Source organism: Microdochium trichocladiopsis (assembly GCF_020744255.1).
Source record: "Microdochium trichocladiopsis strain MPI-CAGE-CH-0230 chromosome Unknown B0I36scaffold_7, whole genome shotgun sequence".
Taxonomy (NCBI): Eukaryota; Fungi; Ascomycota; class Sordariomycetes; order Xylariales; family Microdochiaceae; genus Microdochium; species Microdochium trichocladiopsis.
Window position 1 is genome coordinate 2139250 of NW_025763550.1, and position 16488 is coordinate 2155737.

Here is a 16488-nt window from a genome sequence, read left to right on the forward strand (position 1 = left end):
CACAGTTGACCAACAAGATACTGCACTTCACATTGTGCCAAGTGCAAACCCGTCTATCTACCCCTACCTATGTGAGCCAGTTACCATGCGGCTAAGCAGGCGGGCAAAACTGATGCCAGACAGCCGATGATTTCTTCTTTCCTTGGCTGGCAGTTGCAGCAAAGAGAGGAGAGAATTTGCATGACCACTCGTATAACGTGCGAGTCATCGTGCATGTAGTGACACAACACGATTTTCTTGGTCACTTGCGCGTGGTAAGACTTCAATCTCTCTGCAATTGTTCAGACTGCTCGGTTTGCCATCACATGGTCTCCCCCCGCGGTACTGAGGCAGGTGCGAGATTGCAATACAGCTGAGGCAGCTGAGGATTGATGGCGCAAGCTGCTGTATCGCTCTCTGCAACAAGCCCACCATAGCCCTGAACTCCTGGAGGTCGTCGGCCATTAGGTTGGCCGTACCCCTGGCCGAGCTTATCTGTGCCACCAAGGTGTGTAGACAGAGAGGTATTGGGAAAGGGTGGTCAGCACGGCTGGCCTAGTAAAGGCCGGTGTGGTAAGAGCCGAGTTTGTTTCCGATGACATTGCAAAAGTGCCTTGCCCGAACCACAGGGGCAAGGCCTAACTACCTCGAGTGCCTACGTCAGCAATCGCTGCTGGCTGTGCGGCACTATCGACAAAGTGGGGTAGTGTAGTAAGCTTGGAAGCAGGGGCTTGTGGGTGACAGGTCCAACCAGGACACAGAGCTAGTCACAGCAACATGCAGCCAGGGCGGCACAACAAGGGCAGCCCTGTTACATCATGCAGGACACCCTGGATACGCTACCTTACCGAGGCGCAGTGGCACACTTCACTGGTTGCCCGCCCAGGACTCCAACCATGGGATTAATCAGAGGCTGCTTACGTGCCGGTTCGGCAAACATTGGGCGATGACGTCGCCGGCCATTGGGGGCCGCAGCACGCCGCCCACGTAGGCTCGCCTTTGCAAGTGCACAATATGCACAATACGACTCCATGTCTGTTGATGCTGAAGGCGGCTACAATGCCTTTCAAGTGGCAGTGTGCAAAGTAGCGCCCGCCTATTCTCCGAGGGCCAGAGGGACGGATTCGATTGAATGACGGCAGTAGCTGCTTAGTGGATGGTGCTTAAGATAGTGCCGCCCGCCCGCCCGCGGGGCGTCTCCGCTTCCTCGGCGATGCTCCCATGCCTTACGGGGCCGGGGCCCACCCCCAGCTTGGACGTTGCCAACCACCCCCCTCCATCCGCACCCTACCGCAACGGCATGACGGTGTAATTTGTGCCAGGCATGGCCTCTCTGGAGCTGTCTTACTATCGCACCGTGGGTGGTGCATGCCTGGTGCCTGTGTGGCTTTCCAGTCTTTCACTACAACCGACCAAGTGCTTCTCCCATCGCCAGATCCTCACTTACACGCTCAGCCCTGACATCACGGCTCGCCTGGCACAGATTCATCTCGCAATGCCGGCAGCACTGAAGGCTTGAGTGCACCCACGAGCATCTACAGTCTTCAATATGGCCAGGCTTCTATCGTTGCCGCCCATCGACACCTCCCTGGGCATCGACAGTTCCATGGGCTTCGTTGAGCTGCCATCGACCTCGACCACAACTGCGCGCACCCCAAAGTCGGCGCTCGAGACCATCGCTCGCAAAGGCTCTCTCTCCCGTAACAGCACCTCCACAGACGCTCGCCGGTCTCAGACTCAAAGTCGCCTGCTCGACACAGCCTCTGTCGCCGTCGCCGCTGCACTCTCAGCGGACACTGCCGAGCAGCATGTGCCCGCCAAGCGACTCGGGCTTTCATCCCGATCCAGCTCAGCCTGCTCGCAGCTCTCTATCCACGGTGGTCTCGATGGCGCACCCCCAGTACCCCAGATCCCAGATCGATTTGGGCCCGTTGCCTACTATCCGACGCCCGAGCAGATTGCCTTGACTGGCTCCGATCCTGCACACATCAACGAGCGGTTGACCGCGGTCGTTGCCGACGTGCTCGGCGTCGAGGTTTCCGATGTCCACGAAACAGACTCGGTCGTCGAGTTGGGAGGCGACCTGCAGACCGCCGCTGAGCTGCGCATAAGCTGCCTCAATGCCGGCCTCTCTATCGAAACCTCTGATATTCTCAAATGCAACACCATTGCCGACCTGCAAAATCTCGTGACACCCATGAGCGCTTCTCAGATACAGGAGCGGACCCCGGGCTCGCCATTTCTCGTCAGTCCTCTTCAGCTGAGCTTGAGTTCCGCCAAAGCTCAAAAGGTCCTTGGTCCCGGCGTGCCGGCCACCTTACCACCAGATACACTTGCCGAACCATCCACTCGGGTTTTTTCGAGGCCAAATTTGCAAAGCAGGACGAGTAGCAACAACCAGGTTCGAAAGAAGGCGTCGCGCAAGTTTCACAATCAGGTCGAACATGTGCTCTCCCTGAACGGCGACGTTTCGAGGGCAGCCTTGATGAAACCCAAGGTTGGCCTCTTCGAAGGCCAACAAGTTGCCTTTATCACGCTCGCCAGCTGCATCTTCGATGGACCCGATGATTGCCAAGTCAAAATCCTCAATGCTTACTATGCCAACCAGCTCCCAAGCATTCGCGAAGATGTCGAGTCGAAAGTCGCACCAGCGCTGATACCCAAAATCTGGATCGTGCTGGAAAGAATGCCCCTTGACGATGCGGGCAATCCAAATCGGAGGAAGCTGCAGACGTGGGTCCAGAACGTCAATGAGGACCTATACCAGCACATCTTGTCCGTGGACGTAGAAGAGAAACTCACGCAGCCAACCACTGAAAACGAATTTACGATCCAGCGAGCCGTCAGTAGGGTCTTGATGCTGGAACAGTCAAATGTTGGGATGAATATGCCTTTCATCCGGCTGGGAGGCGACGCGAGATTGGCGAAACAGCTCATGTCTCGTTGCCGATCACTTGGCCTTCTACTCAACACTGACGACATTCTCAGATCAGCCTCTCTTGCGCATCTGGCCTCGTTAGCCGTGCCGCGTGATATTGAAGCCGAGACAGAAGCAATCAGAGCTGAGACTTTCGAGCTCGCGCCAATGCAGCGTCTCTACTTCTCGACCACGATGGGCAACGGTAGCTGCGACCCAAACTCGGAGCCAGAATCCCACCGTTTCAACCAAAGTGTGCTGTTCCGCTTCAGGAAAATCATGTCAGTTGACAGCATTCGTGCTGCTGTCGAAACCGTCGTGAGACAGCACGCCATGCTGAGATGCCGCTTTCACCGTGTCGCCGACTCGTGGCGGCAGTCTGTGGACAGCGACGTGACAGGGTCGTTCCATTTTGGTGACCACGCAATTAGCACGGATGCAGAAGTACAAAGGGCCATTCGCAACGCGCAGACAACAATCGACATAGAACACGGCCCACTATTTGCAGCCCATCATTTTCGGACGCATGACGGATATCAGATGCTGTACTTGGTCGCGCATCATCTTGTAGTCGATCTCAAGTCGTGGAAGGTGATTGCCCGGGATCTAGAGACGCTCCTCACCCGTGGCAGTCTCATGTCCCAACCGACGCTCACATTTGAAGAGTGGGCACGACACCAGAAACAACTCGTGGAGAGAGATGGGACTGTGGCCCGCGACGCTCCATTCGAAGTCCCCTCTGCCGACTGGACATACTGGGGAATCACTAAGAACTCGAACACATATGGGCATTCCACCACGGCTGGCTTTACAATCGGCAAGGAAATCATAGCAATGCTTGGCGACAACGTGGAAGCGATCAAGAACGATTGCACAGAAATCTTCGTGGCTGCTACCGTGTTATCCTTCGCCCAGACTTTCCGCGACAGGAACGTCCCAGTCGTTTGGAACCAGGAACACGATCGCGCCGCTATGGACAACCAGCATGATGTCTCAGAGGTAGTCGGATGGTTCACATCCCTTTGTCCTCTCAGAGCTGATGTGACATCCCTGGACGATTTATCTTCGGTGATATGTCGCATCAAAGATGCGCGTCAACAGATGAACTCGAGGGAGACACCTTACTTCACCGCAAACCTCATGGATGAAGTCCATGTAAACGACTTTCTTGCGAAGCAATTTCCCCTCGAGGTGATATTCACATTTGCGGGAAGTCCAAACGACGACACAGAGAGCTCCAACTCCCTGCTAGAACAGTTGCGCATACCTGGACAAAATCTCTCCTCCAATACGTCAGATATTGGGCCAGAAGTTGGGCGCATCTCCGCATTTGAGGTGTCTGCTTGCGTTAGTGATGGGGAAGTCAGGTTCAAGTTCGTATACAATAAGCACTCTTACCATCAGGATTTGATCCAAGCTTGGATCCAAGGATGCGAGAACCTTCTGGTGGAGGGTATCAAGCGGCGTCAGTTGAAGTACATCGACCTGGCGTTAACAGATATTCCACATCTTGACGCCAGCTACGAAGGCTTGAGGTTGCTCAACAAGACTATTCTTCCCAGTTTGAACATCAATCCCAAGGACATTGAAGCAATCTACCCAACTACCACGAGCCAAGAAAACATCCTAGTCCATCAATCACTCGTCCCGGGTAGCTCAGACTGTAGTATGGTATTCGATTTCGACGTCGAGGACGACCCTATCGACATAGGTCGCATTTGCGCTGCTTGGCAGCAAATCTCAGACAGGCACACGGCCTTGCGAGCCGTTTTCGCGCCCAGCGTCTCCAGAACCGGCTTGTTTGACCAGATTATTTTGCGACGACACTCCCCCAGCATGCTGTTTCTTGAGACAGAGCATGACCGAGATGCTTTACGGGCAACGGGAGATCATCCTCCACTGGCTCTGACGGAAGGCGTCCCGTGGCATCGGTTAGTGGTCTGCCAGGCGCCCAGTCGAGTTCTGATCAAGATCGAGGCAAACCAAGCCATATGTGATGGTGCCAGTTTGGCTATCTTGTTCGAAGAACTTGAGCAGGCCTATCTCGGCCAACGAATCTCCGCTACGCCTCAGATGTTGTTTCCAGACTACCTACAGAATATCGTGCCGAATCGAGACAGCACAGAATTCTGGAAAGAGAGAATGAGTGGCTTCAACTCGAGCATCTTCCCATGTCTCTCGAACCAAAAGAGCAGCTGGCGCAACCCAGTCGTCACTCTTCCAATTCGCCGGGAGCGTCTCGAAGAGTTTGCAAATACTTACAGGATAAACATGTCGACTATATTTCAAGCAGCCTGGGGGATGCTGCTGAGAACTTACATCGGGTCAGATGATGTATGTTTCGGTTATCGCACAGCTGGCAGAGATATCGGGTTCTCCGCACTACAAGATGCTGTCGGGTCCTTCACTAGGTTGCTTGTCTGCAGACTTGCCGTTCCCAACCATCAGGTCATTGCTCAGATCCTCCTGGACGCCGAAAACAGCACCGAAGCGGCGCGAGGTCACCAGATTGTTGACATCAATGAGATCCAGCACTCACTAGGAATCAAAGGCCGAGAACTTTTCAACACTTGCATATCCTTTGGCTATGAGGATGTGTCAAGGCCATATCTTCTTGACAGCGACATGACCTTTGTTGCGTCACAACGGTCGTCTCATCTTGACGTCGACGCCAACATTCACTTTGTTGAGGGTACTTTGACCGTTGATTTGGGCAATCGTATCCTCGGTTCGGACCAGTCAATCCACGTTGCTCATGTTTTTGGACGAGCTGTGCAGACCTTGTTGGACTTCCCAGATAGCTCTATCCAGGAGGCCGACCTCTTCACTGAGCTTGACCACCAGCAAATCTTGTCGTGGAATAGCGCGTCTCGATTCGATATGGCTACAGAACATGTGCACCAGCTCATTGCCAAGAAGGCTGCCGCAAATCCAGATATCCAAGCTGTCAGCGCGTGGGACGGAGAATTTTCCTACCATGAGCTGAATCAACTGTCGAAAGCTCTGGCAGGTCATCTCACGCTCTCTGGACTCAAGCCACATACTCCTGTCGTTGTCATCATGGAAAAGAACCGATGGTCGGTTGTTGCCATGCTTGCTGTTCTATAGTAAGTTTTGGGTGTCTTCACTGACAGCGCTTCGCCTCCTTCAATCTTGCCTGTATTTGTTGCTGACAAGTAGCCAAATAGCTCCGGAGCAATACTTGTACCGGTCGATGCTGAAGCCAAGAGCATAATCAAGTACGTCTTGAAGGTGGTTGGCCCTCGTTTCATTCTAGCGTCGGACAACGTGCGCAGGAGCATTGAGAGCCCAAACTCTGAGATTCTCCTCATCAACGAGTATACCGTCCCCACCATGTCAGCACAGGCTTCTACACTGAGTCATGTTGGGATAAAGTCACACCATGCTGCGTGCATTCTGTTCGAGCACGGCTGCGCAAAGTCGAAGAAGTGCATATCGTACAGCCACGGTGCACTAGCCACCGCTTGCCAGGGCCAAGGTCCTGCACTGCGTATCAATCCTTCGAGTCGTGTCATGCAGTTATCGTCATTCAGCGTCGACATAGCACTCTCCGAGATTTTCACGACTCTCATCAATGGCGGCTGCGTTTGCGTACCGTCAGCAAATGAGAGGATTACGGACTTCACCGGAGCAGCGCGCAGGATGAATGTGAATTGGACTTACCTGACACCAACACTATCACGCAAACTCACACCAGAGAGCATCCCGGATCTTGCTGTTGTTTGCTTCCGTTCGCGACAGTTAGACGATGACACCTACGCCTTGTGGTCTGGCAAAGCCAAAGTGCTACTGGTCTACGGCTCAGCGGGTGCCTGCCCGCTGGGTCTGTCCGCTGCGGAAATCAGCGGTGCCAATACCGCACAATGTATCGGAAACCCCTTTTGTGGTAATTTCTGGATCGTGAGCGGAGAGGACACAAACCGTCTCGTGCCCGTAGGCGCTGTGGGCCAGCTAGTCATTGGTTCTCCAACGCTCGGGTGCGAAATCGATTTGGAGGAGCAGGACATCACATCGTGGATTGTGGAAGCCAGCAGTCAAAGCGCCATTGATCACGAAGAACGAGACATGCGGCTATTGCACACCGGGCACCCCGTTCGATATGGTGAAGGTGGGCAGATCGAGTTCATCGCTCGTGACTTCGAAGCTGCGGACACGGCGGGAAACATCTTTCGTTTTTCTGATATCGAGCCCAGACTACGAAGGTGCCTAGGGCGTGGGGTCGATGTCGTAGTCGAGGCAGTAGGCTTTCAGGATCCATCGTCACGCCCAATCCTCGCGGCTTTTGTGGAGCTCGGTGAGAACCTCTTTCACGGCAAGGATGATCTGCTCAACTTGAGTCCGGTCACGAAAGAGAGACTCTATCTCGCCAAAAAGATGGCAGAAATGGTTCTCCGCGAGACGCTTCCGAGTCACATGATCCCATCGGCTTATATCCCCGTCAAGCAAATGCCTCTGACGCCGTCTCTCAAGGTCAATCGAGTCAAGCTTCAGAAGACGATATTCGGGTTATCCCGACAACAGCTCCTGGAATTGTCTGAGGTCCCGAACCCCCAAGAAGTGGAAGCCATCGGTCTCAAGCCGCTACCTTTTACAAACACTGAGCAGCATGTCAGGACCATCTGGTCATCCATACTCAATGTCCCAGAAGCTTCCATCACAGCCAACAATGGATTTATGAGCCTGGGCGGAGATGCGATACTGGCCCGTGAACTCATTGTCCACTGCCGTCAGCATGGAATTGCGTTATCGATTGTAGATGTTTTACAGAACCTTACCCTTGCGGAGTTGTGTCGGGGAGTGTCTACCGATGAGCTTGTCGTCAAAGTCGCTGACGCGGGCCGACAAGGCCCTTCGAGTCCAAATGATGGTCTCCTTGAAGTCACCGATGTGGCTCAAGGTCTAGGTTTGGACAGAGCCAAGGTTCACGACGTGGCTGAGGCATCTTCTCTCCAGTCTCTATCGGTGGAGTCTGGAAGCCTGTCGTCTCGGGGAAACGTCAACTATTTCATGTTGTCGATCACGGGTTCTTTGGACTGGGTCAAACTCGAAAGCGCGTGTTCTCGACTTATCCAGGCACACCCAATACTTCGGACATCATTCAAAACACACGACCGTAAGCTCTACCAGGTAGTCTCAAAGTCGCACCGGGCAGACTTTGAGCGACATCAGTGCCCTAATTGGCGTCTGGGCAATCTTGCCACAAAAGTGATCAAGAAGGACCAGTCTCTAGCGGCAGACTTCGGCAAGCCGATGACAAAGTTCTTCTTTGTGGACGCAGGGCGCAATTCTATCCTCATTCTACGACTCTCACGAGCTCAGTACGACGAGGCATCAATTCCTGCACTGCTTAGGGACTTGAGTCTTCTCTACGATCGTGGCGATCGTACACTCCGACGGCCGGGCTTTTGCGACATTGTCAGGGCGTCGCAGGCGACATACTCGGCGGGTGCTACGGATTATTGGCGAACGCTCCTCGAGGGTGCATCAATGACTCAAATCATATCACAAACCAGTCCACCAATCCCTAGCGCCGCTTCGAAAACAATTCTGCAACGAATGCCGACAGGATCTTTACAGAATCTCGGTATCCCCTTTGAGACGATCTTAAAAGGCTCCTGGTCCGTTGTCCTATCCAATCTCGCGTGTAGCGACGATGTGGTTTTTGGTCATCTTGTCGAGGGCAAACATCTCACGCTTCCAGATGGGCGCACTGACGTTGTCGGCCCACGAGGCAACATCATACCAGTACGAACCCGACTGCCAGATATTGGAATCACACCATATGAGTTCTTCCGTTGTATCCAGAGCCAACATATTGCCAGTACTCCCCATGAGAACATGCAATTCATGGACATTGTCCAGCGTTGCACAGACTGGGCGCCCTGGACACGGTTCAGTACTGTCATTCAGCACCAACGCGAGTCTGATCGTGAATCTGCATCGAACAAGATCATGATTGGAGATGCCGCATGCAAGCTCGATAGTCTTGAGTGCAACCATCAGACCACCGACATGTTCGTACGGTCATCCATATCCAGCCCCACGCACGTGGAGATCTCCCTCACATTCGACGAGAAGCGAATTCCTACCTTCTTCGCAGAGGATGTTTTGAAGACGCTTTGCACGACTATTACTCTGCTTACTTCGGCTTTTGTGACAGAGCCACTTTCTTTTAAGGGACTGAACAATCACAACATCACCTCACCCAAGATACCACTTCACGTTCCCCGACATGAAGATGCCAAGCAGCCAGGACCGGTGCAGACGGTCACGCCCGAACATGCTCGTGCCATCAACACTCTCATATCAGATGCCTGGGATGCCGTGCTTGATGCTCAGACTCATCGCGTGGCGGACGTGCGAGCTGTGCCTTTCTACAAAGTCTGGGGCTCATTGGTCCCTGCCGCGGAGCTCGCGAAATACTATTCGAATCAAATCTCCAGCCTGAGAATCCCCGGACTCGATCAGGCTGTCTTCACGATGGAGGATATTATAGATAGTCCAACCATGATGCAACAGTATGAGCTCATCATCTCCAGACAGGTCGCCCCATCGCACCTTCGTCGCAATCCGAGCCTTAGTTTGAGCACTCGAGCTGGTCATTGGGGGTCGCAGATCCGCCGACTAGCCCCGGATCGCAAGGGAACTGTCCATCACACTTCAAGTGGCCGCACCGGCACACCCACCATCTCACATCTCGGTATTGGCAGCGGCGGTTCGATGGAATCGATGACTACGGGAAGCAGTCAGAGCGATAGCGATGAGCTAAGAGATGGTCCGTTGTCTGCCTCATCGACCACATCTCCGTCGCGACCCTCGATCTCAAATACACGAAACCGGTATGGAGGAAAACACTCAAGAAAAACATCCCTGACGTTTGGAAAACTCAAAATATCTAATGTCTAATGATGTCGAGTTCCGCAACCCACACTCCTGGTTTTTCGCATTGGGTTTTGGGGTGCCGTTGGGGGGGGGGGGTCCCAATTGATTGCCTTTTGTCACAATTGGCACTCTGCCTACTGTACTTGCAATTTCTTATTATCTTTGCTTGTAGCTTGAGCGCCTGATCTTCTTGTTTTGGTGGTGTTGACAATGGAGTGTCTGCGGTAGGACTAGCTGGCTTCGATCTTGGCAGAATAGCACATCATTGCTGATACCCATGAAAGTTTTATGAAACTTCTACATTTCTTTAGCTCTCTCCAGCTCCGTAGTCTGCTATACTGATGACACTGCAAGATAGATATGAGGTTCTTACCCAACATCGAAAGTTACCCAATGTAAGCGACCTATTATCTTCGGTATGGATGCCAAAGCCGAGATGAGCATAAGGGTATGGCGCGATGATCCGTGGTTGGTAAATCGAGTTTACATGAGTAGTATATCGATTCCTCTATGATGTTGCCCTTGAGGCTGCGTGGGACTTCGAATGTCAGCTAGTCGCCAACACAATGGCCAGGACGCAGATAACAATTTAGGTTATAAGTATGTGCTCTCGCGCCACGGTGTCACATCTCCCGTGCTGGTAGCGGTTATCAACAATCTTGAATTTGGCCTTGCCCCTGGCAGGCTTCTCGTCTGAGGCTTTCCAGGCCGTTGGCAGCTTGCTTGCGGGCGGTGCGGATAAGAGACTCTGCAGTGGTCGGAATCGTGCGCCCGCAAGCCTTTGGGAACTGTCATGAGCAGCTCCCACAATGGCCGACGTGAGTTGGCCTACCACAATGCCTTGGGTGCTCTTGTTGCCCGGGAGAGATGACCGTCGTATCAGATACCAGGTGTAGAATGTCGGCCATCTGAGAAGCAGCAGCCGCCATTATCTGAAAAGCAACATCCCCGATGGTCGGAAAAACAGCACGCCTCGTGGTCCGAGAAGCAGCATGCGTCGTGGTCAGAGAAGCAACATGCCCCGTGGCTGGAGAAACAGCACCCTCCCGTGTCGCTCCCGCAGCAGCCGGGCTCGTCGTATCTCTTGTGGTGTATCTCGGTGCTGGTCATGGGCTCCTGGATGCGGTATCCACGCAAGTCGTTCGCACGCTGGCCTCTATCCAATACAGACAAAGTCATGGGTGGGACTCGCTGGTAGTGCTGATTTTGAGCATTTTGATCTGGATGAGGTGCTCGCAGAAACTGCGTATCGTCGGCCGCAGTACTCGATGATGTTGGGCCCTGAATGGATTGCAAGTAACTGCTCGTGTGGTATGCGTGTAAGGAATATGACGGGGGCGAGTCAAGCTCGTCCAACCCGTCGACAACGGCCGGCACTGTATAGATGACGGGCTGCAAGGGTTGTCGCTGGCTTTGATGGTGGGTAGAACCCATTGTAGCGTCTATACGATACAAAGGGCAGGCTGCATTGTCGCGGCGGGATGGCAATGGCGATTATGATCCAGGAAAAGGCAGGGACAGGTCTCTTCACGGAAATGCAAGTTCGGAGAATGCGTCGTCGTTCAACTTTTGAGCTAGGAGGCCTGGAATTGGCATCCCTTTATGGTCCGGACCAGGCTGCCGCGTTTTTCGATTGTTGATTGGGCGAGGTCTGAAGCTGAATAGTTAGTGGCTTCACGTCTTGTTGGGCTAGACACATCTGAGGCATACCTCTGCGTCATCGCGCCGGACAGCTCCTCGGCCACTCGTGGGCAGCGAATGAGATATTCGGTCATTGATTAAGGTCCCTCGTCGAGGGGTCTTAACGGAAATTGGACCTGATCCAGCCTTGCAAAGACGTTCAACAGCGAGTCGCAGGCTTCGGAATCCATACCAGTCACACTCTGTCATGTTTATCAAGGTAAAAACATTGTGCATGTGCCTAGGCGATTTTCCACGGCAGTGGCCTGGCGCATTGCCGGACCTCGACCGTCCAGAAACCTATCAGCATGGAAGAAGATACCCTGCTAAAGTGCAATGTGACTGTCAACCCGAGGCACATGCAGTACGTTCTGCATCAGCGATATTGAAGGAACTGACACTACTAGTACGGCGCGATGCGCAACGTCTGGGGTGGCACGAGCTGCAATTCAAAAACATAAAGTAGCTGGCCTCTATTTCGGCGTGGATGCCGGACAACAAAGCTGGGGTATTTGCATGAACCAGGCGAGCGTTGCCACGAGGACTGCCTTCATGCAAATGACAAGTATGTTCAAGTGCTCTGGCTCCAGTGGCTGACGAGTTGACGGTGCAGGCACACGATCACAGGGAAAGAATGAAAGCGGGTGCATCATGGCGTGCAGTTGACCTGGCTCAACTGGCAGCGCTCCCTCCTGGTCTAGGGACCGTCCTTGAAGCGAGTGGCAAGCTGCACGTGTTGTTAGTACAAGCGAATGTTCAGGATCTCACAACTCGCAGCTAGAGAGCTCTGCAAAGGACGAGATAGGGGCGACAGCCACCACTACCTATCCGTCATCCGAAGTTCCGACAGGGATAGGCTTCACTGACCTGTTCTGTAGACGCTGTCCCCGCAGGTGGGGAAGGGCGCTGACGATGACGGTGGCGTCTGCCAAGTCTGCTGTATCTCCAACATTCTCACGCACCTGGTGGCTGATTGAAAAGCGGCAGCAGCAGCAGCAGCGACGGCGTATGCGCCCTTCTGCCGCGAGGAAGCGAGGGCGGCGCAGCCTGGACAGATCACTGCCCGAAGCGTACGGAAGCCTTCCGCTAATGCCACGAGCGAGGAGACTGAGCGGCCTTTGCACGGTTGGAGAAAGAGACCCTTCCTCCGCGCCCGGGTGTAGCCTGGCAGGTGGCGCAGGTGCGCAACTCTAAACCGGACAGGCCGCCACACCAGGCAGTTGGAGGCTGTTGAGCTGGAAAACCCGGGGGTGGAGCCCACGCGCGCTAAGGGCGGGCGGGCCCTGGACCAGAGCCAGAGCCAGAAGCAGGAAAGGCAGGAGCACACGCCACCGGATGCAGCCATCAATATCAAGGTGGGGGAGAGGCTAAGAGAGAGAGACAGAGAGAGCAAGCTTGCTACAAACATGCCATCATCTCGTGGTTGTAGAGGCACGAATCTGCTGAGGGGCCGGGCTGTTGTCCAGGCCAGGCCAGATCAGGGACAGTAACGGCGCAGGGCAAACAGCCGCACAGATTCATGGGCCTACCGACAACACCACACGCCCTGAAGTGGAGGGCTGCGCGAGCCTCAAGGATGTCGCCCGTTCTAGAAGCAGTCGCTGCATGGCCAGAGGTCGCCAGCGCCGTAACGAGTCCAGCCTGAAGTAGGCAAGCAAGACACCCCGGAAGCTGGGCTGTCGAGCGGGAAAACCCTTGTGCTTCCTTCCCTGGCTGGCTGCAGCGTACGGGAGGACAACCTTACGCGAGCCAGGCCAGGGTCACTTGTCCCAGTCAGCGCCACGGCGGCCGGCTATTCGAGAGCGGCAAGACAGATTGCCGATCACTGGGCGCCTGCTTGCTGCAAGGTCTTTTGCGCTCCACATCCCAGTCCTAATGCGGCACCGTCTCCGGGCAGGCTGCGCTGCATGCATACGGGAAAATGGGCAGGTGGTTCTCGACTCGACTTACTGGACACATACAGTGCACACGGACAGCGCCGCGCACGCAGACAGTTTTTGCGCCACGGCATCTCGAGATTGTCCACATCCAAAAGCTGAGCTTGTGCTTGGAGGTAGTCACGTGGCATTGGGAGCAGCAGTCCTGGCCACAGTTGAGCGCTCGAGGCCGTCGGCGTTCCCATCGTCGCGCCGTCTTCGACCTGGCCGCCTTCGGTCCATGAGCCGGACCACGCTGAATGCGGGAGGTGCGACAGTGGCGACGAGGCCAAAGTGTGTGGCTGCGAGCATGGCGAATCGGCATCGACCACAGCTTCAAAGCACGGCAGCCCCTGCAATTGGATCAGATGATGACAAGCCAGCAGCCCAAAGAGCCCTGAGCCTGCCGTCTACATCAGCTTACGCTCACCACGGTTAACCAGGGGATGCGGGAACGGCCAATGGCCAAGGGCAGACTGGCTGGGACCTCACACGCTGGATGAGCCAGTGGGGATGGGCGCCGACTGCCGGCCTTGCTCTTCCAGGCAGGCTTCTCGAAGCGTTCGACTCCAAACCATGGCTGGCACGCGTCCCCCGCGTTCCAAATCCAGCATCTTGTAATGGTACGGGGCACCTACATCAATAACCTAGCTGGTGCTCTGCTTCCTTGCAAGCTATTACGCAATTGTTTTTAGTAGAAACTGGAGAACAAGAGCGCGATGTATGTGGCGCTAGCCCGCCGCCCCAGTTCTGAATCTGGGGAAGTTGGGCCACACCAACGCGACATTCAACGTCCTGCTTCCACAAGTCGGACGCTCTGATGCGTTCGCGACAGGCCTTGATGAACTAACTGCGCTGCCCTTGCATGGGAACTGCTGGTGGAGCTGGCGAGACAGTGCCGCGTGGACCAGGACTAGCGCAAAGTGGCGTTCGGCTGAGACGTCAGCATCGGCGTTCTTGCTGAAGTCCAATGGCCTTTGTGAGCACCATTGACGGATCAAGTGCCATACCGAGGGTTGTGGAACCCTCGCTTGGACCGTGGCCCGAGGCCTGTCACAAGTGCCCAAGGCGGCTTCACCGACGGATGGAACGGGACTAGACGGCTCATCTGCCAAACACACGCCGATTTCACAAAACCACCGAAACGCCACTGGCTGCCCCGCAGGAGTTCGACCAAGGGAACCTGGCGCGCGGACAAAGCAGGGATTGAAGTGACCAGCTTGTGGCGTGACTATTGACAAGACATACTGGCGACGGGATTGAGTGCCTTCTGTCGCTGCATCTCGTTTCGACTGGGACATTCCTAGACCGCTCGCAGCAAGTTGTAGTCGTTAACAATGGATGGTCCGGGAGTTCCGAATGTCCTCGCAATGAGCAGCCGCGCATGAACAATCGTAGGCTCAGAAACACACACACCTCTCAGCCCATTCTCTTCAGGAGACCGCGTGGCGCCTTGGCCAAATCTGCTAGATCAGCATAAATTTTCGCGCTAGCGTCTTTGGCGGTTCAGCGGACGTGGTGTTCTAATCGGACCAGACTTATCTGCTGAACTCTAGATGTGTGGTGACGTGAGCCGCTCGCTAGCTGGCCGCGCCAAACCATGCGTCACTCACTGCGGCTGCGATCCAGCACGAGCGGCGAGCACCAAACGTTGCTAGCCGCTTCACGGCTCGGGTGATCGTGCCATGATTGTGTGAGGCCGGAGGGTTCCTCACGCACGAGAGGCTGCCCACCCTGTTTGCATTGATATGGCTTCTCACAGCCTGCAGCCAATCCAGAAAGGTGTGTTTAGGTCCGTCTTGGTGGGACTTTGCAGGGGCCAAACCATGACCCGACAGTACTGCATCCGTGCATTTTCAACGATCCGCATACAAATATCGGCCGAATGGTGACTGGGCTTCCGGAAGCGTCAAGCCACTAGTGCCTATGACCCTGAGCGAGATTGCTTGATACCATGGACAAGATCCTCATAGGCCGAAGTCGGCCAGTTGAAATTGATGAGGGCACCATAGCTGTTCGTGAAAATGCTGCGACAAGAACATTCGGTACAGGCGACAGCCCCCACAATGCAGTCAAAGCCGTTCTTGATCTCTCTGGTCGAGAGGTAATCACAGAATTGGTAGCAGTCAGCGCCCGATTTACGACAATCACGCCGTGGCTGCAGGATATGGCAGGTCAAATGGGATGGCTGGGACAGCTGGTACAAAGCATCCAATGGGAATCCACGTCTAGTGCAGCCGGGGCAAGGCGAAGGACGCTTGGCTGTTGCCACAGCAAGTGAGGTAACTGCCCAATGGCATGCCAGGCTGGGCATTACACTGTTGAGTTCCTGGGTTCTTGGCGCAGCTGGGCAGCATGTCTGATCCCTCGTGCTCATGCTATTTTTGCGTGCGACATTTTCGCTTCTGAGACAGAGTGTGATGTTGGACCTCGGAACACGGGAGGGCCGGGGATCTTGGGTGAGCCAGGATCCGAGTCTATGCTCAAGAGTGGCAGTCTTGCGTTTTTGGGGGTCCTGAAAGGCTCGGCCAGCTCTTGGCAGCGCCTCTTCGCCCTAAGATATTCTCGCGTGCAATGGCAACAACGGGCGGGCATGCATGGGAGGCAGGCCGTGGGATACCGTCGGTGGCGCACTGACACACGAGGGCCACGCCACTGCGGGACACATGTGAGTCTCCGTCCAGCCGCAAGATCTCAGAGCTGTCCACAGGAGATGGGGCAAGTCTAGTTGGTCACCGAGTTCGATCAAACAGACACGTAGTGTCCTGGCTAGCTGTCACAACGACCGCTTGGGTTTCGTGGATAAGCTATCGTAGACGCTGGTGTCGTGATTGTTTGTGGGAAGTCCACGCGGGAGAGCCGCGCCTGAGCAAGGCGCTAGTAGGAGCAGTGGGTTCTAGAGTTGTTGCAGGCTGGGGCCGAGGGGTGGTCGCTATCTCCAGTAGCTTGATCAGGGCTTGTTTCGTGCAGCACACTGAATTACGTGGGACCTAGCGCAGAGATATCGATCGGAGTTCCCAGCCAATCACCGCTGTGTGCCCGGCGTGTTATCTGGCTCATTAGGGCGCAAAGCCGGGACATCCTGACGTGTGA

General features: G+C 54.8%; 3 protein-coding genes across 3 annotated transcripts; 1 reads left to right on the top strand and 2 right to left on the bottom strand.

The window, feature by feature from the left end:
* The first annotated feature begins 2305 nt into the window (after positions 1–2305).
* On the top strand, positions 2306–9947 carry B0I36DRAFT_328026 (uncharacterized protein). The gene is made up of 2 exons (XM_046154543.1): positions 2306–6003; positions 6085–9947. Exons 1-2 carry the CDS (start codon positions 2465–2467, stop codon positions 9821–9823), a joined length of 7278 nt encoding a protein of 2425 aa, XP_046010643.1. The 5' UTR covers positions 2306–2464; the 3' UTR covers positions 9824–9947.
* Positions 9948–10251: 304 nt separating this feature from the next.
* B0I36DRAFT_144164 (uncharacterized protein) lies at positions 10252–11338 on the bottom strand. Its single transcript, XM_046148421.1, has one exon. It carries the CDS (start codon positions 11231–11233, stop codon positions 10679–10681), a length of 555 nt encoding a protein of 184 aa, XP_046010644.1. The 5' UTR covers positions 11234–11338; the 3' UTR covers positions 10252–10678.
* A 1539-nt stretch (positions 11339–12877) lies between these two features.
* On the bottom strand, positions 12878–15709 carry B0I36DRAFT_351321 (uncharacterized protein; the record flags this gene model as incomplete). Its single annotated transcript, XM_046157000.1, has 6 exons — positions 12878–13120; positions 13430–13561; positions 13820–14029; positions 14247–14698; positions 15009–15158; positions 15349–15709. 6 exons carry the CDS (start codon positions 15707–15709, stop codon positions 12878–12880), a joined length of 1548 nt encoding a protein of 515 aa, XP_046010645.1.
* Between the last annotated feature and the right edge of the window lie 779 nt (positions 15710–16488).

What these genes read in the sequence shown, in the direction of transcription:
- B0I36DRAFT_328026 (XM_046154543.1), top strand. Translation starts at nt 2,465, where the DNA reads ATGAAACCCAAGGTTGGCCTCTTCGAAGGCCAACAAGTTGCCTTTATC. An exon ending in GCCATGCTTGCTGTTCTATA is followed by an intron (nt 6,004 to 6,084) that starts GTAAGTTTTGGG and finishes GTAGCCAAATAG; the next exon opens with CTCCGGAGCAATACTTGTAC.
- B0I36DRAFT_144164 (XM_046148421.1), bottom strand. Translation starts at nt 11,233, where the DNA reads ATGGGTTCTACCCACCATCAAAGCCAGCGACAACCCTTGCAGCCCGTC.